This window comes from Sycon ciliatum, chromosome 4 (genome assembly GCF_964019385.1).
Source record: "Sycon ciliatum chromosome 4, ocSycCili1.1, whole genome shotgun sequence".
Classification (NCBI taxonomy): Eukaryota; Metazoa; Porifera; class Calcarea; order Leucosolenida; family Sycettidae; genus Sycon; species Sycon ciliatum.
This window is the reverse complement of record NC_088646.1, coordinates 16104172-16131976: the sequence shown is the minus strand read 5'-3', so window position 1 is coordinate 16131976 and position 27805 is coordinate 16104172. Positions and strand designations below refer to the sequence as shown.

At 46.1% G+C, this 27805-nt stretch overlaps 2 protein-coding genes across 3 annotated transcripts; one reads left to right on the top strand and one right to left on the bottom strand.

The window, feature by feature from the left end:
• Positions 1 to 300: 300 nt before the first annotated feature.
• LOC135814675 (glycerol kinase-like) lies at positions 301 to 20121 on the top strand. The gene is made up of 18 exons (XM_065327838.1): positions 301 to 559; positions 6473 to 6546; positions 7119 to 7210; positions 8622 to 8699; positions 9316 to 9383; positions 9702 to 9845; positions 10293 to 10402; positions 11450 to 11531; positions 11804 to 11839; positions 12805 to 12872; positions 13506 to 13548; positions 14282 to 14359; positions 14894 to 14972; positions 15266 to 15368; positions 17602 to 17686; positions 17900 to 18026; positions 18248 to 18376; positions 19463 to 20121. The coding sequence occupies exons 1-18, from the start codon at positions 497 to 499 to the stop codon at positions 19546 to 19548; spliced, it is 1545 nt and encodes a 514-aa protein (XP_065183910.1). The 5' UTR covers positions 301 to 496; the 3' UTR covers positions 19549 to 20121.
• Positions 19926 to 27805, bottom strand: LOC135814688 (exosome complex component CSL4-like). 2 transcript variants are annotated; one of them, XM_065327856.1, is made up of 7 exons: positions 27413 to 27805; positions 24756 to 24833; positions 24006 to 24094; positions 21869 to 21902; positions 21373 to 21420; positions 20933 to 21017; positions 19926 to 20639 (listed from the first exon to the last, which is right to left on the bottom strand). In XM_065327856.1, the coding sequence occupies exons 1-7, from the start codon at positions 27542 to 27544 to the stop codon at positions 20506 to 20508; spliced, it is 600 nt and encodes a 199-aa protein (XP_065183928.1). In that variant the 5' UTR covers positions 27545 to 27805; the 3' UTR covers positions 19926 to 20505. The 2 variants fall into 2 exon arrangements, with proteins under 2 accessions (XP_065183928.1, XP_065183927.1); XM_065327855.1 differs by having other exon boundaries at positions 20933 to 21014; positions 21370 to 21420; positions 27413 to 27804.

Genomic DNA, 27805 nt, shown 5'->3' with positions numbered 1-27805 from the left:
AGATATGACTCACCATCGACTTCTTTCAGTTCTTTTGCGCTTCCTTGCACCGCGAACGGGCCTCATATGGTGCCGGCCGGGGTGCTAGGCCGCGGGCGCGGGCGGGGGGCGGGCAGGCGGCCGCGCGGGCGGAAGGCGGACGCTGCATGTACCCCATCGCTAGCGCGGCGCTAGCTGAAACACAGTGACTTAGATTTCATGCATGATCGATGACATGCCATGTCGCCCATGAATCATGATCGATGAAGAAAAAGAAGACGCCGGGCGAAATGATTCTGTTGGCAGATTGCAAATCTTTTCTTTGGACTTGGAGCTGACAAACGAACATAGTCATTGTATTGCTCTCTACGTGTGTAGACTAGTCCCGTTGTTCCCGATCCGAGTGCCGATACTAGTGTCGCCTAATCGAGCTTACATTATTTGGTGTGAAAAACTGTGGGAAGTGAAATACTAGTATCAGTTTGTCGGACCTATCTGACCCCTTTCTACATTGACTATGGCCAGCACAGAAGCAGCTATTCTGGCGATTGATCAAGGCACATCCAGCAGCAGAACTCTGGTGAGGCTTACAATAATTACTCAGTCATTATATCAAGTACAGTGGTCCCTCTATAATCCGGCACCATTTGTGCCACGAAAATCTGCTGGATTAGGGAGGGTGCTGGATTAACAAATCTGATTTACTGCTGCAATGTGCATGAAGAGGACATTTTGGCTACTGAAAATTGTGCTGGTTTATCGAGGGTGCTGGATTATAAAGTGCCGGATTAGAGAGGGACGACTGTACTAGTAACACGCAGTTACCTGCACTGCCAGTTAGGCCAGTGGGGATTGCCCTATCAAAACTTTGATAATATAATAATAATAATAATAATAATAATAATATAATTCACTGGTTTGAGGGAAAGACACAAACGGGAAAAGTCTGAAGAAGAAAAATTGACTGTCACCACCAGGACTCGAGCCAGAGACCCTCGCTTGTAGCCAGCGATGCTCTAACTACCGAGCTATGGTGTAGTCGTCATCCCAGCAGAGACCGTTCAACGTTTTCTTCGGACTTCGTAACTCACACTTCCTGTGAATCCACACAGGCGGGTGGGACACAGCCCTCACTGTAACCCACACACTTCACGTCAGGGAGTCGTAAAATACTGGTATTTTACGACTCCCTGCTTCACGTACAAACTAGCACGCGGGGAGCCCCAAGTCATAAGATGTTCACTGGTTTGAGGGAAAGACACGAACGGGAAAAGTCTGAAGAAAAAATTGACTGTCACCACCAGGACTCGAACCAGGGACCCTCGCTTGTAGCTAGCGATGCTCTAACCACTGAGCTATGGTGTAGTCGTCAAATAATATTCAAATAATCTGCGAGGAGATAATAATTTTTAATATACAGGTGGAATCCTGATAATTCGAATATGGCTTAATTCGAACATACCGCATAATTAGAAGTTTTTCCAGGACCGATTTCTGTCAATACGATTCCCACATAAATTTTTCTGATAATTCGAACCTCGAACCAGACATGTCCGGTTAATTTGAAGTTCCACGGACTCCACTTACATAGAAAATGTGTGGGATTTGTGCTGATGATTCGAAGTTAGCAAAGTGTAATTCGAAGTTCACTGTACACTGTACTGGTCAGTTCAGTTTGCATGAGCAGGCTGTGCCGGTCAGTTCAGTATCCGTGAAATCTGTGTCTAAGGTCCATAGCGCAACTCTACGTGACCATGAGACTTGAGAGCATTTTGATATACATATTGTGTTGTGGGTTCATGTTTGGATAATTAGAATGTCCGGCTAATTACAAGTTTTTTCCTTGCATTTCGAGGTTCGAATTATTAGGATTCCACCTGTAGCTATGTATAGGATGAAGGCCGCAGACAGCACGCAACTACTTTACTTGTTCGACATATACAGTCAATTTCGCCTATAACGACACTCGGCGGGGCATCAGAAAAGTGTCCTTATTCGCGAAGTGTTGTTATACCCGAAGTCTCATTATATGTATTACAGTTAGATGGGACTTTGCTCTGGGCATGGGAATTCTGTCGTTATTCGCGAATTGTCGTTATATCCGCTGTCGTTATTAGCGAAGTTGACCGTATGTGTATTTTATAACAATAATACCGTAGAATCCCGCAGATAAGCCCACCCGCGTTTAAGCCCATGCTCGCGCATAAGCCCAGGGAAAGTTCGAACATCACAAGGCTTCGTTATACAAACCCATGGGCCTAATTCGTACCAAAAGTCCATAAATTATGGACTCTTGGTCGTACCAAGTACATGTAGTTTTTTTTGTACATTTCAACACAATCATCGTTTCTTTTTGTTTGCACAGTGGCTTTCAGCAATGTACTTCTCACTCCCTTGGTACTTTTCAATAGCACAATGTTGGTGTCAGCGTATAAGCTAGGGGTGAAAGGGGTGATCCGGGTAACCCGGGTACCCGTCTGTTTAGCTGCTGATCCGTTAGCAAACGAGTACCCGATAGTCGTGTAGGATTGTAGGGTACAGTATCAGAAGCTTGCTTGTACAATTTTACAGTTCGGTGCACAGTTTTGAGTGTGTTTTTTTCTCGTTCAATCCTGCTACATATCACAGTATCCATTGTAGCTACGACAATGTTGACTGTTTGCATGTAGCGCAGTGAGTGTGCACGCTGTGCTTGTCGTGGTGTAGTGTACTTGCATGACTTCGCATATTCTCCTGGTGTGAAATCCGGAAAGCTATTGTAGTAACTGTTGCCCGAAAATCTCTCTCCTATCAGAATGCTTGTAAAAGACATGTTGCGCTTACGATCTCAAGCAAATGCAATGTTTTTGGAAAAAGTATGGCGGATAAAGGGTACCCCATAACCCGCCCGTTAAGCCAGATACCCGTTTGTTCCCTTAAAGGGTGACCGTTTCACCCCTAGTATAAGCCCATGCCTGCGTATAAGCCCACTGAAATGTCCTTGTGAAACAGATAAGCCCATGGGCCTATCCGCGGGATTCTGCGGTATTGAAACCCAGAATCGATTTTCTCATTCCAATCATCACTGGGGAAAAATACGGAACTAAAGGATACCAACCAATGAAACTGAAGTTAAGGAATAGAAAGGTGTTAGAAATGCCACATAAAATCATGATACAAGTGCAATAAAACCACTAGAGGAAACGCAAAAAGGTAACAAGATTACGTAACCAAAGGTGAGAAGGCACAGGATGAAAGTGTCAACCTACGAATACAACCTAAGTGCAACAAAATGCTCTTTCTGCTTACACAAAACAGGCTTATGAATACGTATACAAACTGCCTCAAGGACTTTCAACTTCTGGACATAACGCGCACGACACAGTACAGACGTCGCAATGCCATCTCCAGATTTCCACGCAGCTCAGACCGTCGATGATTCCAGGGTATCCCGACTTCGTAGCGATTGTCTACCTGCTTGAGTGATTGCAGCACCTATCCTAGTGCATGCTCCTCAGCCTTCGTCATGGGCCCTGGTCCCTGCAGTTCGGAGGTCGAACCACAGGCATCAATCTGCCAGAACTGCTGCAGTGTGGTGTCCATGCTGGTGTGCACGGAGTTGATAAAGAAGCTGGCTGGTGGCTCTGCTGAGTCGGACGGTGATGGCTCTGGCTGGAAAGGACCGATGCACATCCACCCGGTTGGAGTCTGGCGTGCCATTGGTTGACCTGGTAACCACGTTTCTGAGCGACACATGGAGATCGGCCTGTTCCACCGAGCAACAAGTCAATTGTACTAGGTCTGGCTGGTGTTGGGAACGGAATTCCTCGAATGTGGGCATACTGAGGGCCGATCGCCGTCCAGTCGACTGCTCTCAAACCTCCGGTTGGCTTGTCGACAGTCATCGCCACCATCGCCTGCGAGACGCTGCCGTCCAGACTACAAACTGTGAGCTCAACTGGTGCTGCGGAGAACGTGGAGACTCTTACACACAGTGTGCTGACTGCCGTTTTCTGCAAATTGCCTTGCAAACCCAGGTGAGCTGCCACTGCCGAGCTGACATAGCTCGTTGTACTGGCGTCGTCCACGAGGGCGTTGACCGTCACCCTGCAGCCACCATTGCTCACCACCACCGGTATCGTGCGTAGCGCGATTCTGTCCGGCACCGGTTGAGTAGAGCACTCCCCCTCGGTAGCATGCTGTGTCATGAACGATGATTCCACGGGCCCAGCCATTGGGCTTGACGTGGTTGGAGCCGCCACTCTCGCTTGCTTGCTGTCTGCTGCCGCACGGCCACCGTCTGGATGGCTTGTATTGCTCTTGCCGCTCCGGTGTAGTAGCCATTGGTGAGTGTCGGAACACCCATCCGTCTTACAAACTCAATCCCGCTTGCACGCGACTCCCCGATGGCCGCCTTCGAGACATCGGAAGCAGTGGTTGGAATTCCTGACTACCGTCCAGCGCTTTGCCGGTGCCATGGCCTTGAATGTGGTGCACGTCCGTAACTGATGGTCTTCTGTGCACGCTGGGCACTGTGCGCATTGTTGCGTTGCTAAGAACGACCGATGTGGCTGCGCGCCTGCCGTTTGTCCGTCTGGTTGCTCCGCGGTGGAGCACTGCTGATGCGTGCTGCTGCTAAACCATGCACTGTTTCCGCTGCAGTGACTTGATACTCTGCTTCCTGGGTCACCCACTCAAGTAGCGTAAGCAAAGACTCGGCCTTGCGATGCTCAAACAGCCAACGCTGAAACTGTGCGATCATTGGCTCCGAAAACTTCTTGAGCAGGCTCGTATAAAATGTTCCTGCTCGCAGCTCAGCCGTGTGGCCTGCATCCTGCAGGTTAATGATGGCGACCTCGAGCAGGTCCGCGAACTTCTCCAGCTCACGTGCCTTGCTGCTCCGGAGATCTGCAAACTGTGCAAGATCCTCCAGGTATCCTGCCACTTGGCGCCGTGCACCGCCATACTTCTTCTCCAGCCGCTGCTTGGCCGCCGCATAAGCTGCTGCCGTGTAGCCCAGCTTGGCCGCTAACTGAAGTGCCTCGCCACCCAGGTTCTGTTTCAGTTGCAGCATCTTGTAGTCTAGCGCCGCTGGCGACGCATCGGCACATGCAACGAATGCGGATTTCCACTCCTCGTACTTCCGCTTATCTCCATTGAAGACTGGTATTTCCACACGTTTCATATGGCTCCAGGGCTCAGCCTGGCGCTGGTAGGTGGAGGCAGACACTGGCTGCGCAGCTCTTGTGTGAGCACTGCTATGCTGTGACGGTGCTATGACCCCTCCTGGCTGCTGGACTGTACTGGCTGCAGCGGTGGCCAGGTTGTTTCTGGGTGCGCCTGTGAGGCTTCTGACAAGGGGTGCAGTACTGGTGCCACTGCCACTGATGGTGTTCCCTGCACTGGTGAGAGCAGAAACTGACTGGGACACAGCAGCCAGTAAAAACTATGGTATGCATAGTTTTTATGAGTCTAGTGTACCCGAGGCGGCTGAAGAAAAGAATGTGATGGTAGCATGGGGAGGGGGGGGGGGGGGGGAGGGGAGTTGGCTAGAATAGTATCATCCTAATGACCATTAATTGACTTTTCCAACCAGGTCCAACTCCGAGGCCTTTCGTCCTGCTGCTACTTTGTTACTGTAGCGTTATTGTTTTCCGGTCTCCTCCTGAAGTGAAGATGAGAGTTGTTCTTCGGAGTTCTTTCTCAATAATCCATTCCTATACTTATCGTTTAACTCTTCGTGTTGCAAGAGGGGACGTGGCGCGGTGTGTGTGGCGATTTGCGGGGCAGTTTCGACCACAAGGGGTACTTGGAAAGTTGTTTGTCGTCCCTGAAACGAACATCGTTCATTTCATACTCGGACCCCTCCCCACTTTCCGAAATGAACACAGCTTGCTATGCTGGACGGCGAAAGTCACATGCATGTGCTAGTACATGTACCGTAAAGTACCGCCAGAGCGCCCCACCTTGATTTTACAGCCAGAGGAAGGAAGATCGTATGGCAGAGTGTAACGAAGTTTGTACGATATGAGAATCTTAGTGTACTAAGGTCACACTTGGCAGGTTTTTGTGTGGTCGAAGGTACGGATTGACTGCAAAACGTGCAATATGTGTACACGGTTCATGTCGTATGACCTACAGACGGCAGACCACCTCCACAATACGACCATGAAAGGATGAGATGGTGCATTGGTGGGGCGCTCTGGCGGTACTTTACGGTATATGTACAGTGCTCCGCTGACTTGTGATTTTGGCTCACCCCCAATGAATGATGTTTGTTTCAGGGACAACAAAGCGTCTTTTGTGACGACCCATAGGTCTACTGAAGTACTTTGCCTAGTCCAAACAGTCCTTTAAGGCCTCTCTGCAGCAAAGCGACGTGATGACTATATGAGTGTTTGGACTAAGTAAATAATTACTAGTAATGGGTTAACGGCTGGAATGGAGTTTGCAAATCTCTATGTTGTTTGATGGTGTTGCTACTGCTGCTGCTTCTTATTTTGATTGTTTTCAGGTGTTTGATGCGAGGACAGGAGAATGTTTAGCTAGTGCACAACGTGTTGTGAACAAGTATGAACCATGTGCTGGGTAAGGATGGAAGAACACAACATTAATTCTCTTCCGAAAAGCTGTGCATGTGATCTGCACTGTGCATCTGTGTGGATGTGGGTGGGGGAGGAGGTGTACACTTTTAAAATTGTGCAACAACAACAACATTTCTTATTAGTGGCGATGGTGCCATCGTGAGAATAAAGAAAACAAATATAAAAAATAAAACAACAACAACAACAACAACAACAACAACAACAACACTTAAGTACATAACTCTGTATGCTCGTGTGGCGACCACCCCTGCCCGTACACTTAAGTAGTCATTAACCCCTAGGCCCTGCCCGCCCAATTCTTCCTCACTCTTTCTCCTTTCTTACACTATTATCTCTTATTGGCCACTGGCTATCGTGAGAATAAAGATTTGAAACAACAACAACAACAACAACAACAACAACAACGACAGCAACAACAACAACAACAACAACAGCATCAGCAACAACAGCAGCAGCAGCAGCAGCAGCAGCAGAAATCTAAACGACCTAAGTTGAAGATTTGCTTTCTGGCCCATTTCTTGACATGTAGCTCTACTGTCATGGTTTGTTGTGTAGATGGGTGGAACAGGATGCCATGGAACTCTTTTCCACTGTTGAGGAGTGTCTGTCAGAAATCCTCCCCAAGCTTTCAGTTTCTTCGATAAAAGGTATGATGTTTTAGGAATGTCACAGGAGCCACCTCAAGTATTTGGGGAAAAATACAGGAAACCGACGGGAGGAATTCCAGCACCGGCGGAAGCAGTTTTTGATTGGTTCGGCCACACCCTAGTCTTTCATACTTTGTGTATGATATGGAGGATACACATGACCCCCTCAGCAGTAAACACATGGCCTGACCAAGCGGACCGGTTCCGCCGGGCCTGAATGCTAAAGGCCGATTCACAATACAACTTTCTGCGACGCGACAAGCGACTTGCGACACACGGTTCACAATATTCTTCATGTTTGCGACATCCTCATGCACAAGTAGTACTATGCACGTGCACTGCACATGCACCCAGGGTCGAAACTGTACTCCATGTGTGTATGTTGCGTGTCGCATGTCGCAAAAGTTGAACTTTCTTCAACTTCTGCGACAGGTGCATTGCGACAGCTCGCGACAGGCAGTTTCTTGTCGCAACTGTCGCAAATCGCGTGTCACGTCGCAGAAAGTTGTATTGTGAATCGGGCTTAAGACTAGCACCAGATACCGTACTCACTCGATTAGAGGCTTCTATTTTTTCAATACCAATTTTGAGGAGGCTTCTATTCAAGAGGGGGCTTCTATTCAAGAGGGGCTTCTATTCGAGAGGGGCTTTTATTGTTTCATTCCATACCAGTATTCCAATCAAATCTCTAAAACTTTCATATTCACGGCAACTCGGCCCCGAGTTAGTTTGCACACACTACGTCGACCAGGACATATACCAATATGAACGTGCACGGGGTGCTTTTTGCACACTTGACCTTCATGCATGGCATTACCTGGTCACCCCATGCTTTGCGAATAGTAGTCCGGGCTTCTATTCGAGAGGGGCTTGTATTTTTTCAAACAGTTCTTGTGGGGGGGGGGGGGGGGGCTATTATTCAAGAGGGGCTTTTATTCGAGAGGGGCTTCTAATCAAGTGAGTAGAGTATGTGTTGTTTTCAGAAAATTTCACCGCCAACATGTGCTCTTGACTACAGTGCAACCAAAGTAGTGAGGACACTTTGATGATGATCAGGATGATACAACTGATAAAACAATACATAATTACTTCATTCCTGCAGACAGTTGTATTGCTACTTCGGAACTCTCCAGTGGAGTTTGGGCAGATTCTGAATGAGTGAAATGAAACCATAAGTGCTGCTATGTAGGCTGGAGTTGGCTCTATTGCTGAAGCCGGTTTTGTCAAGAATTTATTTCTCAAGTATTACAAAAATTCTTCAGGTATAACACCGTGTTTGTTTGTGTTTTACAGAAGTGCTCTTCCTGCTGAATAGCTTTTAAAATGTTCTTGAAGGTGCTATGAATTGCGGAGTAGTATATGTGTGCTCTATATTGTGATAGATGTTTGTTTCTTGTGTACATTACCCCAGCTGTTGGTATCACCAATCAGCGAGAGACAACAGTGTTATGGGATAAGTCAACTGGGCAACCGCTGTACAATGCTATAGGTATGTTTGCTAAGCTGACATTGCATGTGCACACACTGGCTGCGTTCGATTATGCACTTGAATCGATTCATGAATCCATTCGCATGCATTCAAGTCGTTCGATTTTCATGTCATGAGCACTGGAATCGGTTTGGAATCCATTCACCCTATTCACATCTAGTGATGTGAATAGCGCGAATCGATTCATGAATGGACTCATGAATCGATTCGCGGGCATAATCGAACGCACTCACTACACTAGGGCATATGTGTCGGTGCATCTGTGTCTCTGGGCCTGTGTGTGTGTGTGTGTGTGTGTGTGTGTGTTGTGTTAGTGTTTGTGTCTATCTGTGTGTCTGTGTGTCTGTCCGTGTGTGTGTGTGTGTGTGTGTGTGTACCGTGGTATGTGCAGCTCAAGAGCCGATCAAATCATCTTTCCAAGATTCCTTTCGAGTCTCTCTCCCCACTCTCATGGAGACCCACATAGCCAGTTCCTGACTGGGAACACATGTGTGTGTGTGTGTGTGTGTGTGCGTGTGTGTGTGTCGGAGGAGGAGGAGGACCACCTGCTTGCTAGAGCGTTTGGAAGTGAGCATTCCACTCCATACCTGTATTGTGTTCCTTTGTTCTGCTTCAGTTTGGCAAGACCAACGCACTGCAGACATCGTAAAGAAGATGAAGCCCAACCTTCCAGCTGATTTTAGTGTAAGATTACCAATATTTGACAGAATGCACAGATGGTGTTGGATAGGTTCGATTGTTGCCAGCTCACAAGACCTGTTCCGTCGTGATAACATTTTAGCTTGTTGAGCATGGACTCACTGCTCCATCATGATCACATTTTTAGCGTGCCTTTGCACAAGTGCCATGAATGGGGATGAGAAGGTGACGAAACCATGATGCCTTTTTCGAAATAGTTTGAGCCCGAGGTCAGCATCAGTGTATGGTTGAGTTTGAGGGTGTTTGGCACTCGATAACTAACACTGATGCGGTGTACATGCTTATGATGATGCTGATGTGCAGGATGTGTGTGGCTTACCACTGGATACCTACTTCAGTGCAACCAAGTTGAGGTGGCTGCTGGATAACTGCAAAGCTGAAGAACTGGCACAGTGCATCAATAACGGCAACTGTATGTTCGGTACAGTGGACACCTGGCTTATTTGGGTGAGAAGACAACTGTTGCTGCTAGGTGTTGTTTGATCTGTGAAGGTAGAGAGCATGTACAGTATACAGTCAAACCTGACGACCGCTCAAGAGACCTTCAAAGTGCGGTCTCTGTTACCAGGTGGTCTCCATATCCAGGGTCATTTGACTGGAAATAGCATCCCTTGGTCCTGGCTGCAGTGGTCATCTGGGACAGGTGGTCGCCTGACCCGAGCGGTCGCCTTGACAGGTTTTTCTGTACCTGCTATGTGTTGTTTGGATCTGTGAAGGTAGAGTGTGTGTATACCTGGTATGTATCAGTTGTTTTGCTTACTCTTTGTGACTGATGTGTTGATATCACAATGTGTGTCACTGTTTGGTGCATGGTGCACAGGGTGTCTGAGAACACCCTGCTGCTTCCTCCCTGCTTAGAGACTCCACTGTCCTGACTTTTCTTTGCCTTTGCAGAAGCTGACTGGTGGTGTGGATGGTGGTAGACATGTGACAGACGTAACCAACGCCAGTCGCACCATGCTGATGGATATTAACACGTGCCAGTGGAGTGAGCGCCTCAAACAGTGAGTGAATTGTCCACCAAGCACTGTGTTACCAGCTATTAGTTAAACTGACGCCATGGAGATTAGTCCGATCAGATCCTTGGCTTCCATCTGTCCATGCAGCGGCAATGGCATGCAGTACAAAGAGTTGGTGGACAAGCCATTGGTTAGCCACTTTCATTGTAGAATCAAGTCCTCTTTTTAGACCAAGAGTGGTACATAATTATGATTAACAAAGATAGAATTTGTTACGATACTTTTCCAGACGTTTCGTCGTTCTGAACAACATCGTCAGATGACATGTCCCAATCGAGTCGAGATTCTGGTGGCCAAGCTATTCGTCTTCTGTCGGACACAGCTGCTGAGGCATCTTCTTCCTCAACATTTGTTACACGCGATGGCAGCTCCTCAGCAGAGTATCTGGGCTCCCTGCCCCAACCATACGTGGCGGTGGGTTGATGGTGGTCTTCACTGACCTCAGCATCGCTGCCTTCATTGCTGGGTACAGAGAATTATTCGGAATAGCTCATCTTTCCTTGAAATTTTATACTAAAATAGTGCTCCTAGATTGAGACCGTGCCACAATGACGTAGGCAGGCCGTGATGACAAAGCGAAATGGCCGCATGACATCATGGCGCGGCCCCCCTTTTTGTAATTTCAAAGTGAAATATCTCAAGAACGCTTTTTCGTAGAGACTTCGGACCAAGACCATTCAACTCAGCGCCCGAAACTCTACAGGATATGAAAGTTTCATTTTTCGTGTAGTACCTTTTTAACCTTTCCCTAACTCATGCACACACACACACACACACACACACACACACACACACACACATACACACACACACACACACACACACGCGCGCGCACACACATACGCACACACACACACACACACACACACACACACACACACACACACACACACACACACTAACCAACTCACTTTGACCAACTACTTGCGACAGTATGTTTGCGTTTGTGCTGAATTCCGCGTGTGCACGCATTTTTTTAAACGCTTTTCAGCGTAGTATGTGCTGTGTTTTTGGTTTTTATGTTGCTGACAGACTGTTTGGCATCCCGGATGGTGTTCAGTTTCCAACTATTTGCAGCTCATCTCAGATCTATGGAACCATACATTCTTCTGTGGTAAGGGGTTATAGGGCAGCAGTTGGTTTGGTATATTGCCCTGCTACTCATGAATAAAAATTGCATGCGGCCATTTTTTTTAGTGGAAATATAGTTCACACATCCGCATTACTGTCTTTCTTCCATCGTTTTATTGCACATTGTTTCCGTCGTTTGACACGGCACGAATACATCTGGTATAGACATGTCGATTCAGCTCGTCTTATTGATTGCGGTTTTAAAATTGTTGTCTCCTCGCCGGTTGTTCATCTTTTTGCTTTGTTCTTTTTCAGGCCGGCGGTCGGTATGAAGGACTGCCTGTGGCTGGGGTAAGTCGGACCTCTACATCTACATGTATGCTGTGCAGTTGTATCTATGGAACCACTCAGCCGTACAGAATACGGTGGTCCCTGCGGTGGTCAGCATCCACGATAGCTAAAACTACATACTAGTATCCCGGAGTGTGTTGAATACCTACCTGGTACTGTAAATATACAAAATTTCGGCACTTCACAATTTTTGACATTTCGGCGGCGATTTATTTTCGGCGTGGGGTAGAGGGCATGGTACTGTATATCACCTTATTTTCGGTGTTGTAAAATTTCGGTAAAAGCCAACCCCTGACCTTTCGGTGTAAGGATAAATTCGGTATGCATGGCACCAAAAAAAAAAAAAAAAAAAAAAAAAAAAAAAAAGGTCTTGCATCTCCGGCCGGCTGGGCTCCATATACATGTACATGTATGATTGTACATGTACTATACCAGTATACAAGTTGATTTTTTTAATTTGACAGTGATTTTCATGATTTTTACATATTTTTGGCACTCCGGGAAAATTTAGGTGTAATGTTAAATTAGGTGATCCAGGACCAGTACCGAAGTTACCGAAATTTAAATTACACCGAAATAAAGGTGTTATACAGTATAGTGCGACAGATGCTGTGAAAAATTTCATCAGCGTTTTAATTTAGGCGTTTTGGGTCAGTGCTGAATATAGCCGAAATTAAATAGCTGCCGAAAATTTGTATATTTACAGTATATACTTCTTTTTTTCACAATGTACTTCTGTGCAGTGGTGCTCGTTAGCGTGATATACATGTACTTGCTATTTTGAAGTATTATTCCACACGCACACACACGCACACACACACACACGCACGCACACACACACACACACCTCGTCTGTGCATGCAGTCCAGGACGTTATAGAAAATATTATTATAACATTGTATTGTGTGTTTGTGTGTGTGTGTGTGCATGTGCACTTCTTCGATACAATGTCCTCCTCTCTTCAGTGTCTTGGAGACCAGCAAGCTGCTCTTGTTGGCCATGGCTGCTTGACAGCTGGTTCGGCGAAAAGCACGTAAGTAAATCAACATTGTACAGTCCTTGAAAATGCAATGTGACCTCACTCCCTGGAGGGAAGTGGACAGACCTCCGGCAGAACCAGACTACACATCAACTGATCTCCATTGTACATAATAGAAAACACTCGTGCTGCAGTGGTTGCGAATCACCACCTGATGTGAGCTTTTGCCACTGGAGATCCATACACACTCACTTTATTTACTCTTGCCACCATGTCTGTTGACTGCAGTGTATGGTACATTCTGTGTGTGTCTCTCTATGACCTAGGTCTGGGTCATGTGGAGGCATAGAACCTTTGATGATTGATTAGAAATTGTTACGTGACTTGCCTCGGTTCTGTTCCAGGTTGAGTACAATCATTGAGTGGAGAGTTGCGTAGTATTTGTGAAATTTTGTGTAGTACTCTCCTCTCGCGGACAGTTCGCTATTGTTTTGTATGGATTTGTTTATGGCTTTATGTGTGTGTGTGTGTGTGTGTGTGTGTGTGTGTGTGTGTGTGTGTGTGTGTGTGTTAGTGTTAGTGTTTGTGTCTATCTGTGTGTCTGTCTGTCTGTCTGTCTGTATATGTGTGTCTGTGTGTGTGTCTGTGTGTGTGTGCGTGTTTGTTGGTCTGGTCTGTGCTGGTCAGGTATGGAACCGGTTGTTTTATGCTGTACAACACCGGCACCAAGGTATGCTAGTACATGTACTCGAATCCACAGTGTTTGGCTGTGGCTTGCTTGGAGTGTTGTCTTGCATTGCATGGCTTGGGCTAGAGGTCGCCCATGTGCGCGGCGTGTGCTTACTACTCTGGCTTTAGAGGCGATTTACATGACGGCAGTGCATCCCGCCGAGAAGTGAAGCACGTGATCCCGAGAGGTTGCTATGGCGCGGGAAAAACGAAAATCGATTCACACGGCGTGATGGACATTCAGTACCTGTACCTCAAAACAGTCCACGGAATGCCACAGCATGCCATTTCCGCCCCCAGCCACCTCACAGCACCGGGATAGCTCGCGGGATACGTTCATGCCACAATTTGAGCTCACATGACTGAATCTCCATGGCTGCATCACACACGGGGTAAATCCTGCCGTCGTGTAAATCGCCTCTTACATAGAACTCCATGCCACTGGTCTGGGACACACTGTGTCATTGCAGCTTGGTAGCCCCACAACACTAACACCGGTACTGGCTGTGAATGCATGGAAATGTGACACGAAAGCCTTGCGCGTCCGTTTCACGAGATTCTTAGCTACCTTGCGGCAGTCGCTAAAAATGCTTCGTTTTGTGCCGCGAATACGCGTAGTGATCGGTGCTTAATTTGAGTACCTGCCGGTCGTATCCGTGCCGAAGTGACTAACGGTTTGTTCAGCTGTATATCAGTTATGGTATGATATGTGTTGCGTGTGTCATGTGCTTCAGGTAGCGAGATCTCAGCATGGCTTGTTGACTACAGTTGCATACAAGTTTGGAGATCAGGACACCCACTATGCTTTGGAAGTAAGCTGTGCAGTTGCATAATTCCATACTCTGTGTGTGTGTGTGTGTGGTGGTGGGGGGGGGGGGGGGTGCAGGTGCGTGTGTGTGCGTGTGTGGGGGGGGGGGGGGGTACACTTGCATCTATGCACTGCTACTGTGTCTGCTTGCTATGTTCGACTGTTTTCCTAACATCTTACAGTAGTGACACTGATGCATGCTTCCTTGACCCTCCTTGCCAGGCGAATGCTAATCAATGCTACTTGAAGTATGGAGGTTACACTCTAATGTTTCTCTTGTTTTGTGTCGGACTGAGTGGGCATACCGCATGACTAGGCTGCGGAGTCTCTGCCTGCACAGCTTGTCTTTGGGCAGTGAGAAGCTACAGGACTTGGGGATTTGATTGCTTGCTTGTGATCAGATGTTGCTTTCACACACACCCACGTTATGTCATTCTGCACTGTATCCCTGCGAATGTGTGTCCGTACAGACATGTGCACACTTGTTTGTAGTGTGATAATACACAATGTATGAGTGTGGCTCACCGTTGTCGTGCAGGGAGCTGTGGCTGTTGCAGGTGACATTGTCAAGTGGCTGCGTGATCGCATGGGAATGTTTGAGAAGGCATCTGATTCAGGTACACTGGAACAGACATATCAGAACTGACTACATGTATAAGTATCTGCTCAAGTTGCACTGCTGTGTGTGTACGCGTGTGTACGTGTGTGTGTGTAAGTGTGTGTGTATGTGTGTGTGTGTGTGTGTATGTGTGTGTGTGTGTGTGTGTGTGTGCGCGCGCGCGCGCGCGTGTGTTTGGGAACACAAGCATCTCCGTCGGTATCCACTCGTCAAGTGGTTTGCGTGCGTATATTTCACAATAGACATACCCGTGCCTTGGAAATGTGCTTTGTGCTGTTGTTTGTTCCTCAGAAAAGCTTGCTGAAGCTGCAGAGAAGGAGAAAGACTTTGAAGTGATGTTTGTCCCTGCTTTCTCTGGGCTCAAGGCACCTTATTGGGAGGCTGATGCACGTGGGTAAGGCAGAATTTGGTATCATGGCGATGAGTGAGCATTTTGTAAACCAGCATGTATTTTTAGTGTAGTAAGAGTGCTGTGCATGAAACTTATTGTCACAAAAATTATTACCTGCAATGTATGTCTGTTGGTTAATGTAATCATTGCTTGATAGTGTACAGCATAGCACAAGGCGGAGGGAGGACACTCTGCATACAGCCCCATATGGCTCATATGGTCGCAAGACCGAGACTCTACCAACCGGTTTCTGGCTGCAGTCAGGAACACAGAGTTTTCCATACAGTGTGCCCTCCGCCTTGTGCCATGCTGTCATCATCATGTCTGTGCCATGCTGTCATCATCATGTCTGTACCATGCTGTCATCATCATGTCTGTGCCATGCTGTCATCATCATGTCTGTGCCATGCTGTCATCATCATGTCTGTACCATGCTGTCATCATCATGTCTGTGCCATGCTGTCATCATCATGTCTGTGCCATGCTGTCATCATCATGTCTGTACCATGCTGTCATCATCATGTCTGTGCCATGCTGTCATCATCATGTCTGTGCCATGCTGTCATCATCATGTCTGTACCATGCTGTCATCATCATGTCTGTACCATGCTGTCATCATCATGTCTGTGCCATGCTGTCATCATCATGTCTGTGCCATAGTGTGTTACACGTACTACTGCTTTACCAGTGCGGAGCTGTACCGGGTGGACGCTCATGTAGTTCTATGTTTCTTACATACGGTACACGGGCGGGTGATAAAATAACTTAAAAGCCAGGAAAAAATCAGTGTACATACAATCAAGCCTGTCCTTGCAGCACCTGAGAAAATGGAACATCTGTAGAGTGAGGACAGAACGGTCGAACTTGTGGAGAAAAGCATTCCGTGGTGACTGCCGAATCGAATACTCTCTTCATTGCTCGGGTGTGGTACTTGTAGACGCCAATGTCTTGCTTCAGAGCATCGACAACCTTTGATGTACAATCTGTGAATCAGCCGAGTCGACCTGGCGTGTCGTGGAAGCGATTGAAGAAGATGAGGACAAGGTCACGTTGCACTGCACCATGCTGGCGACACAGCACTTGGTAGTTGGTGCCCGTACTAAAAACTTCGTAAAGAGTACACTCGGACGTCTCTTATCCGCGCACCTTGCCCGTATCTCAGATTTGCCCGTATCTCAGGATAACTCATCTACCATGTATCATATCATTTTTTCAAGAAGTTTATTTGGAACGTATTGCACATGTTCAGAATACAGAAGGAACTCTTTGATAAATATGTGTGGATTATATAGGTTGGCAGTGAAAAATAAGCACTTCCACATATGGAAAAAAAAGTTCAAAAACCCCAAATTCGAAGCATTTGTGCTATAGGAACTCAAGCTGAAGGTGCCCGGTAGAGAGACGTGCCCGCATCTGAGGCGTCCGGATAAGAGACATTTGAGTGTATACGGTTCTAGGACAAATTGACGCATCTATGGCTGCTAGAGCTTACATATCATCATAAGTATGTACATGTACAAGTGGGAATTGTTTTCTTCTTCCGAGATGTGTGAGAGCCTACGTGCATGGTGACGTGAAACATAGAAAGACTCTGTGTGGCATGTGCACGGGTGTGCCATGAAGTACCACAAGCGCGCCCCCCCCCCCCCCCCCCCCCCCCCCCCGCCATCTTGGCCCCATCATAGTCATGTTCTGGAGATTGTCTTGGGCAGAGGAACAAGTCCTCGCTTTAGTTTAGTTCCTACAACACGTACTCCAAGTACATTGTTCACATGTTGCATAGTGGGTTGGTGTGTGGACCATGTTTGGCCTTAGTGCTGAGGACACTTACAGCATATGGCCTTAGTTGTACACGGCCGTGCAATTCTCCTTTCATAGGCTGTGAATCAAGGTGGGGTGCTCCTGCGAGACGCAATGGTCTGGCGATACTTGTATGGTATAAAATTCTGAGTGGCAAGGGTACAGTGAGTCAGTTTTCGGTGTACTGGAATTACTTCAGAAGAAAATTCGTGTAGTTTGATGCACTGCTACATCTCATTTACCATGCAAATGACTCTCTCTCTCTCTCTCTCTCTCTCTCTCTCTCTCTCTCTTTCTCTCATTCTCTCTCTCTCTCTTTCTCTCATTCTCTCTCTCTCTCTTTCTCTCATCTCTCTCTCTCTCTCTCTCTCTCTCTCTCTCTCTCTCTCTCTCTCTCTCTCTCTCTCTCTCTCTCTCTCCCTCACCTGTTGTTTAGAATTATTCTCGGCTTGACCTACAACACATCGCGTGAGCACATCTGTAGAGCTGCACTGGAATCAACGTGTTTTCAGACCAAAGAGGTGGGTGAGCTGCAGTGATGTGTTGAGAAATGAAATTTCACAATGATGGTGACTCTTGAATAGGATTTGATCTCAGGAAATGCATTTCCCTTTATATTTCAACTGAGGTAGGTTTAATACATTAGAAATCTCATCCTTCTCCGTAGCTTTAGTGCTTGGTTCATTTTGCTCTACGAAGCCAGCCCATTTTCTTTCTTACTTTCTGGAATGAAGGTGCTAGAGGAGATGATGAAGGAATCGACATCAACGGAGACTATGAGAATGCTACGTGTCGATGGTGGTATGACTGCTAATCGCTACTTCTTGCAGAAGCTTGCTGATATCCTTCACGTTGACATTGGTAAGCAACTACCTGTCGGAACAGCTACAGTATATCAGTGTGTGCTAAAGTTTGAGTAGAGCTGAGCTGTGTTTGAGGAGAGGAGAAAAGGATTTCAGATACTCATTTTCTTACCCCTGTTAATATCCTTGCAATAGTGATGTCATCAATTTCTAAAAGCCTGCGTAATCGTAAAGCAGGTAACAACCATGCTTCCTTCCCTTGTTTTCTGTACCCCGTAGCCTGCCCTCGCATGGCTGAGATTACAGCACTGGGTGCCGCGTATGCAGCAGGCTTGGCTGTTGGTGTGACACTGGCACTGGATTCTGGCATCGATGTACTATCCTCAAAGGAAACACCCGCCGGAGAAGGTAAGGTAGATGATGGGTCGGCTTGGCCGAGCTGTTGTGTGCGTAGATTAGGGATGTAATGGTGAGAAAGGGTTTATTCACAAAGCCAATCACGTGAAGGCATAAAGTAAGGACCAAAGCAAAAAGACAACCCAAATACAGCAATAAAATAATAGAACACTCAATTGAAGTGTCTACTAGTGGTGTGTGTTACCCAGCTGATCATTGCCTTCTGATTATCTGCATTTCAGAACTATTGCGACAGAGCTTTCGGCCGTATTTCCGAATTATTGCATTCCCAACTCATCACAACCACGCGCTCTCAGCCGAACCATACAGACACCAGCAAGGACACTTCCGTTGAGAGATAATATTGCTGAGACAGTGAGAGCGCGTGGTTGTGATGAGTTGGGAATGAAATAATTCTCTTTGCATTGCTTGTGATGGACAAATACGTTGTTTGACCAGAGCTACATGTACAGTCATCTTCGCTAATAACAACTGCGGATATAACGACAGAGTTTCCATGCCCAGAGCAAAGTCCCATCTAACTGTACTACATATACAGTATTGAGACTTCGGGTATAACGACACTTCTTAATCATTATTACATGTACCGTAAAGTCTTGTATAAAAGCCGCGGCTTCTATGACTTTCTTGGTGAAATTTTGCAGGCTTCTATATGACAGGCTTCTACACAAGACAGGTATTCCTATGTATGTCAACACTAAAACCAGGCTTATGTGTGATCTGTTGGGCCCAAAATTGCGGCTTCTATTCAAGTGCGGCTTTTATACAAGACTTTCCGGTATCTGAATTCAGTGCACCCAGCTCGCGCTCTGCTCACAACCCCACCGGATACGCACATGGTTATAGTTTTTTTGCCAGTTTCCGGTACAATGTCCACTGCGAGTGTACGATCAGTGCTGAGGGAAAGACGTGGTTGTCAGCGGTTCTGCTTCTATCCACTGCCGCAGTGTCCTCAATGAACGGTGTGCCATTTTGTAGAGTCAGTTGTCAACATAGTCCTGCTTATCTGTCTGGTGAAGACAATCAATCTATTGTAGCTAGAGTCATTGCATTCTATATCTGGTATCTCTTGCACAGCTGCATACTACAGGCGGTGGAAGGAAGCTGTGAAGCGCTGCAAGGACTGGCATGGAGATTCATTTGACACAGCCAGCAGCTCCTAGGTTCCTGCTTTCCTGCAGTACGTGTGGTGGCAATGCAGCAGCTGCTACATGCCTGCCCGGACGCCATCCTTACATGACCTAACTTACTAGCAGGGTTCTAGCCAAAGGAGGGTAGGTGGGTGGGGGCCCTGGGGAGGAGGGGCACAGCCCTGTACCAGTGCTAGACTTCTTTCTTATTCTTGTCTTTCACTAAAATCTAGTACTAGTAGGCTTTCATGTTTTAATAGGCTTTCATGGTTGATGCACACATTTTTGAGAGATATCAACAAACAAAACATATTTTCAAGATTTACAATCCACCTATCGTTTTTGAGTTGGGCGACAAACAAATTTCATATGCTTAGAACAGCCTTCATGAAATTAGTATCTGCACTCTATAGTAGGCAAAGTTTTATTGTTTTCTTTCACATGATTTTTAACTATGAAAGTATTTTTGAATTAATGAAAAAAGAGTGGGTTGTGCTGACTGAGGACTATTGCGTTTCTTAGAAGAAAGATCACCAGAGACTGCTGCTGTTTTATACATGCATGATTGTAATAATAAAACAATGATGATGGAGAGTGGAATGTTTACATTCCGTGTTGTGATGCTCGAGCAATCTGTTTCTCATGGGACCAGGCCATTGACCAACCTTGGCTTGAGCACACCGCACTCGTCTTGTTATTACAAAGCATCTCCATCTCTAGAAGCATTGGGCCTTCGTCTCCTCTGGTTGCTGCTTGGAACAGGCTGGCAGGTGACTGCTGTGTCAGGTTGCTTGGCTGTTGCACCGTACATAGCACACAGCAGGAGTGCATGCGCCAGCGCTGACACACTACACGTGACAGGGATGTTTGTTGGCGCAAGTCGAAACGCGACGATCGCATCGCCGGCCGAACATGGTGATCAGGCCACACCGCTGCAGCAAAGCCTGTCTGCATTCATATTCATCTGCAGTACAGTGGCGCTAATCATTATCATCGATCATCCCGGAGGTCAGCGACTATGACAGGAACCTGGCGAATGTCCACCTTTGCCACTTTGCGGAATTGCTTCACCTTTGATTTGGGACACTGCATCTCCGCCCAGCTGACCGCCGTCATCGGTACACCTACACACAAACAACCAGTTTACACCAACCGAATGAGCATTGTCCAGTATGCCGTTCAACTAAGATATCACATACACAGCAAAGCAGCCATGAATACAGCACAGGCACACAATGCAATGCAAAGAGGAGCAGCTATATTCCTACAGAGTCCTGTGTCAAGCATAAAGCTTCAAGGGGAAGTTCCTACGTCATCAGAGTATTCACTATGACAGCATGTTAAACTATCCAGCAAGGTTTTGCATATACTATCATCAGAGTACGACATTTCAACACAGAGTAGAAAGAACCCTTACCGACTTCACTGACAGCGTAGATCACTCCCAGTGTTGTTTCAGCGGTGGTCAGTAAGTAGGATTGAACATCACCCAGTGAATTGTGCTGCACGTCATCTTAGTCAAGGAAATCAAACTACTTCCAACCATGCAGCATTACTGAAGCACTGACAACACCCTCCTTACAAAAAACATGACCTAGAGGCGGAAGACATTGAGGACATGTTGGAGTGTATGTAATAATAATGTGTGGACCTGCATAAGCCACACGATAGTTTTCCTCCAGCATTATCCACACAAACCAACCCGATAACCAGTCTCAATTGTTAAAGCCAACCCAAGCAGAGACTGCGAAGTACACACGGCCATATGCAGCTACTACACAGTCATGTGAATGCAGACACGCACATCCCCCACTACTCGTACTACTACTACACAAACACGTCATGTGAGGATATCACTTTGGCAAGGACAATATCACCAGGGCGAAAGCACTTGTAGATTTCAACCTGCATTGGCAAAGACACGATGGAAAAAAAGGAAGCGGCAATGAGTACAGTACTAATAACTATCACACTAGTTATTGAGTAGTGTTGACGATACACACATTTCGCCCGTACAAGAGGCTCTGTACTATAACACAACAAAGTGTGCAGAACCAACTGTTAGACTCATGAACAACAATCAAAAACTACAAACCGTGTCAGTGCGAGCACCACGCAGTGTACACATAGTACACGTATGTTCAAATACAACACAATCATGTACATTCATTACAGCTAGACACACACACACACACACACACACACACACACACACACACACACACACACACACGCACACACACACACATGCACCAAATACGTACACACACACGCACATATAATATGTACAAATAGTCAAACACAGGTATTAGTGTTACGCACACGCACACACTGTGCCATCACTAATACACACCTTGTCTTTCTCCACAGCGCGTACATCTTCTTTTCTGGACAGGATGAAAATAAAGGTGATGAAACAAAGCAGGCACAACACATGACTGAGCAGAGCACTACAATTGTACAGTACCGTTAAAGTTAGTACGTACTAACTTTCGAACTTTGCAGCCACATGAGTACTAACTTTGGGAGGTGGTACTATCTTTCGGGGAGTACTTTTTTATCGGGGGTAAATGACACGCAGTGGGAAGCCTGCGCAACTCTAGTGTCCGTGCATATGATGTATGTACTGTACGGTGTCTGTACATGTAGGACGGGTACGAACTTACTATCTTTCGGGGTGATAACCTCGGCAGTGGAAAGTGTATTTTTTATAGAGGGGTACTAAGTCATTGGGGAGAACTTACTTAGGCCAAAACAAAAAATAGGTTTGTTTCCGGTCGGCAACCCCTCAAAAAGGAGACTCGGTCAGCCGGAATGAAACTTTTTTTGGATACTTTTTTTGGTTACTCAATCGTTGTGGTATTGATGGACAAGGGCATCTACACATGTACATTGTACATATATCATGGCAAGGATCAATGTCAAAGTTGACTGACTCACTGTTCTTGTACAGCATGTGGTGTATTCCTGTTTTCGTACATCCTGAGAAATCAAGCAAACAGTTCGAGTCCTTCCAGCTCCGTTATTCTAGCTCGTATCAACCCCGGAGGTTTTCGAGCTGACAGCTGAGAATCTCTGCTACCTTGTAGGTGTTTCGATTGAGATTCGACTGAGTTATGACTCGTTGAGTGCACTTGCACACATGGCATTGCCACCGTTTGTATACACTTGGGACCAAAAAAAAGTTTCAGAATTTGGGAAAAAGTGGCCCGGTCGGGCGACCGGAAACAAGGTCATTATTTGTTTTGGCCTTACGGGGAAATACGGTAGTAGACCAGATCTTGAACAAGAAGACGATAGTTGATGGAAGTACATCTTAACCCTTTGAGCACGCATGACGTATTAATACGTCACGTACAGTGTCATTGCACCCACGCATGACGTATTATTACGTCGTGAGTGTACATAGCGTACAAACGCGATTTGCATGAACCGCGTGAGTTCAAACTATCGTAACTCGGTCAATTCTTGGCCGATTCTCACGATCGAAATATGTATCTGCAAGAGAAAACTCTCAGCTTGCGATAGAAACAATCGCCGAAGCGATACGACCCCGGGTTGTTGAGATATGCGACTCGACACGGCAAATTCAAATCGATTTTTTGCGAACTCTGCAGAACGCGTATTTTCCATTTTCGATCATTTTCGCGCTATCTGCTGCCATGGAAACTAGATTCAAATGATGGCAGCGGATCTGGGAGTCCTCAAAAAAATTTTGAGCTCGATACGAGCAAGGAGAGTGAAATGGCAGCTGAGGATTTGATCTCCTGGCCGTGCTCAAGTCTGTCGAGCGCGTGCGTGAAGTTTGCCAGACTGTAGCATGGGCTTTTGGGTGTCGCTCCGAGCTGAGCTTGGAACTATTTTGTTCCTCGCCTCAAGACCTTTGCAGGAAGCTCAAGATCGTGGAATTCGTCCAAAGAAAGGTAAAGTTATCGATCCTTGAACAGCTACTACTTTCATAGGAAAAACGCGATTTTTGCAGGTGTTGACGTGGGGAGGCATTCAGGTAGCGTCGTGCTGAAAAGGTTAAACAAAGATCTACCAACTTTAGTAGATCATCGATGCACAATCCCCATATCACACTTCTTTGCCACGAGAATGGCACACGTAATTCGTTGAATATGCTCCATCTCAATGGACACACTCTAATTCCGTAGCTCTTATCGCTTTCTTCTAGAGACTTCTAAAAGCCTCGAACCTGGTCGAGCCAGTAGAGGAAAGTAGAAATTACACTTCTACTGAAACCTGTTGATCACAAACACCCCCTCCCCCCCCCCCCCCCTCCCCTCCACTACAATGTGTTACAGGTATACATGGTCCTCACTACCAAGTCAGGCATCCCATATGATACAGAGAAAACAGTGCCCTCTCCACTGTGACTACATTAGTAGTAGTAGTATTATATTTTACTTCATCACATGTACAGCATTACACACGCAGGTGTGTCACAAGCCTAACGCAGTAGCAATGCAGAAGCAACAGCCGCGTACCTGATCAGACCTCGGAAACTTTCTTTGAGTGACGTCTCGCCCACACGCAGGATAGAGACTTTGCAATGCCGAGGGTTGGTGGAAGTAACCTGTACACATACACACAATTCCCACAAAAACACTGGGGCTAGAAACAAACTACAGTACATGGATGTGTGCAACATCTCCTGGGGATCTATTGCTTCATACATGGATGTGTGTGCAACATCTCCTGGGGATCTATTGCTTCATACTGTTTGTACACATAAGGAAGTTGGTTGCTCTCCACACCGGAGCTTGTGCGTTCCCCACCGACTTGCCTTTGGGACTTGACTGACTCATGACTGCCATCCAGAGCGCACGAGAAGTCCATTGAACCTTCACTATTTAGTTTGTACACAGTTCGCTCGAAATAAAATGAAACAATGTGGATGAAGAAAACACGCCAGGGCACTTGAAAACAAGCTGCGTGGGATCTGCTACACTGAACAGTAACAACATACCAAGTAGAGTTGTTAGCTGACCTGTGAGACCTGAACTATTGCATATGCACATGCGTGATAGCGAAGCAGTCTAAAGCCTGATTCATACATGTACTTCATTTTGCGCACAGGAAATGCATCGCAAAAAAGTTGACTTGAGCTCAACTCATTTGGCCCATCACGCGACCGTCAAGTGACGTGTTTCCCCGTATGCGAAAAGAAGTACTTCGAAGTATGAATCAGGCTTAAGCCTGTTGACAAGAATTGTGCACAAGAGAGAAGAACTTACACGGCATGTGACCAGTGACCCTGGCACAGGAACAACGCGCTGCCTGGATGCATCATGGTACACAGATATCTCTTGACCCTGCAGCAAGTGCAGCCAAACACATCATGCACATGCAATCATTACTCCATAGTAGACAATACTGCATCCTAAAGCAATAGCAATCAGAACATGTGCTGAAGATTAATTCACCACTACAGGGGTGTCAGCATCCAATGACCTTGCCCGCATTGCCTTTCGACGCGGAAGGATATCGGCCAGCCAAAAGACAAGCGCCATGCACCCAACACTGTCCTGAGGGGTCTTGCCTTCGATTCTTGGCCAGCTGGCTCACGATATACACTTTTCGTTTCGTAAAAACAATCGGTAACCCGGACGGGCCCTTAGTCAATATTATGAGATACATACAATGCAGTAAAATTTCCTTTGTTGCCTATTCTGCAGTTGCATGCATATTAGCACCTCATTGACCCCGCTCGTTGCTCATTCTTCATTCCATTTGGCCTAAGCGAAGACTAGCCAAGCTTGTTTGGTGATGTCAACGCAAAAAGGCTGATAATAAAATAACGGTATGAGTAAAATCAACTGCGCACTCATTACTCCGACACACAAGGTAAGGCAGGTCAAGAGTTTTAAACGTCGAGTGAGGAGTATTTGTCACATTGCCTTGTGTGTCGGAGTAATGAGTGCGCAGCTGATTTTACTCATAGCTTTATTTAAATTATTATCTCCACGTCGCTTAATTAAAGGGGAAGTTAACCCTAAAATCAAATTTTCACCAGTTGTAGTCTTCGGGGTGCTGAGTCAAATGGTCTTGGTCCGAGGAAGCTGAGACGCTCCCTTCCTCCTTTATTCCCAATCGAACTCGCGCGCTTCCACTGAAACTGGGTGACTGCGCCCTACTAGATGGGGATTTGTATGCAAAATGTCACTAAAAGCGCCATTTCGTTCTTATAAAAGCACAGATGACCACGATTGGCCCATATGTTGTAGTTTTTTGGACGCTGAGTCGACTGGTTCTGGTCCGAAAACGATGCGATGCAGCGTTCGTCCCGTATTCCCAATCGAACATGGTCGAACAAGCGGTCACGTGCTTATGCGCACGCCAGTCACCTGGTCACCGTGCCCGCAGGGTACAACTTACAGCCTGTTTGGGTGCATTCCTGTCACTCGAGTTGAACTCGAGTTGAACTCGAGTTGAACCTTGGAGTGAAAATTGTCGCCTGCTGGCGAAGTTGACTTCATTCTACATTCCATGTTGTCATGGGTATTCCGACGAAAACGTCACGTACCCCATGTTTCGGGCGTAGTGTGAATGGCCCATAATTGCATTATGTGTCCACGCCTGGACACCCGTATAATATTTGATAACCGCAATCAATAAAACTAGCTGAACCGACATTTGTGTACTTTATTCATGCAATGTAAAAACGGTGGAGACGATGTGCAAAAAAACGATGAAAATATGAAGAAATGGTGTAGGGAAAAAAATATGGATTCAAACAAGTTTTCGTACAACACTCATCAGGAATCGTCGTTGTACTAAAGGACACTGAAACAAAAATTGAACTATTATAGAAAATCTAAGTTATGCCTTGGCTCGGTGAACACGCTTTTCTACACCGCTAGGACATACGCCATTGTCTAAACACCGTCTAAGAAAAACTACATTAAGGGCGACACTACAAACTTGTTTGAATCCATATTTTTTCCCTACACCATTTCTTCATATTTTCATCGTTTTATTGCACATCGTCTCCACCGTTTTTACATTGCATGAATAAAGTACACAAATGTCGGTTCGGCTAGTTTTATTGATTGCGGTTATCAAATTATTGTCTCCTCGCCGTGTGTTTACCGTATTATCTCTAATATAAGCACAGTCTCCAATAATAGCACGTCTCCAATAATAGAACACCTTGGGGCGGCATTCAAAAAATAAAGTGCTCAGTCTCCATTATAAGCACACTGTGTAAATTCATTATCTGTACCGGCGAAAAAAAACCCTGAAATGTGTGTGTCATACATGAATTTGGCATGGCAACATGCCTCTGAAATGAGGTTGAAATAATAATGGAATGGAACAGTCTCCAATAAAGGAACGTCTCCATTAATACTACACGGGTAAGCCATAATAATTATTAAAGATGTTGAATAATTCATTGCATTCCCAACTCATCACAACCACGCGCTCTTCAGCCGAACCATACAGATACCAGCAAGGACACTTCCGTTGAGAGATAATTTTGCTCCACGCCTCTAGACAGCTGTTTCGCTCCCTGTCGGAGCTCATCAGTAGAGGATAATAATGATGATAAAGGAGGAATGATCATTCTTATACACCAGAAATGGCGCAAATGCGCGCTTTCAATAAATAAAGAATAAATAAATAATAAAATATATTTTTTCTTCAGACTTTTCCCGTTTGTCTCTTTCCCTCAAACCAGTTAAAAAAAATATTATTGGCAAAAATTTAACAAGATTCTTCATGCATAAACGCACAGCAATTCCCATGACGAGATAGCAACCAAGCTACAAGCAAGAAACATGTACAATGTACATGCTTATATCCCATTGCCGTGAATATATCCCGAGACGAGATAATCGGGAAGACAGGTTAGAAACAATTTTAAAAGTACATTGTTCACGAATAGACTCACGTTTTTCGTATCGACGACAGACCTGAATCCGGCCATGGATGCATACACATAGCCATGGCGAACATAAGTGCCAAATCCAGAACTGTATTCACAGCTTGCGCCTAAACGCTCTCCAGGAATAACAACTTCCATTCTGATTTTGAATATTTTTTGTAGACGTTTGAAAGTTAGTTACTTCAATTCAGTGAATGAAAGCTGCTGGCAAGTACAACACAATTTATACTAGCCTGTGGGTACACGTACACCTATGCGCGGGCGCGCAGGCAAGAGTCATGAAAAGTTAGTTAGTTGAACTATTACTTGAACCTTTTCATGTAGCTAGCTACGTAGATCGACTGTACATATTCGTAGATCTACTCTCAACTACTGTAATCACTTGAAATAAAGACTCAA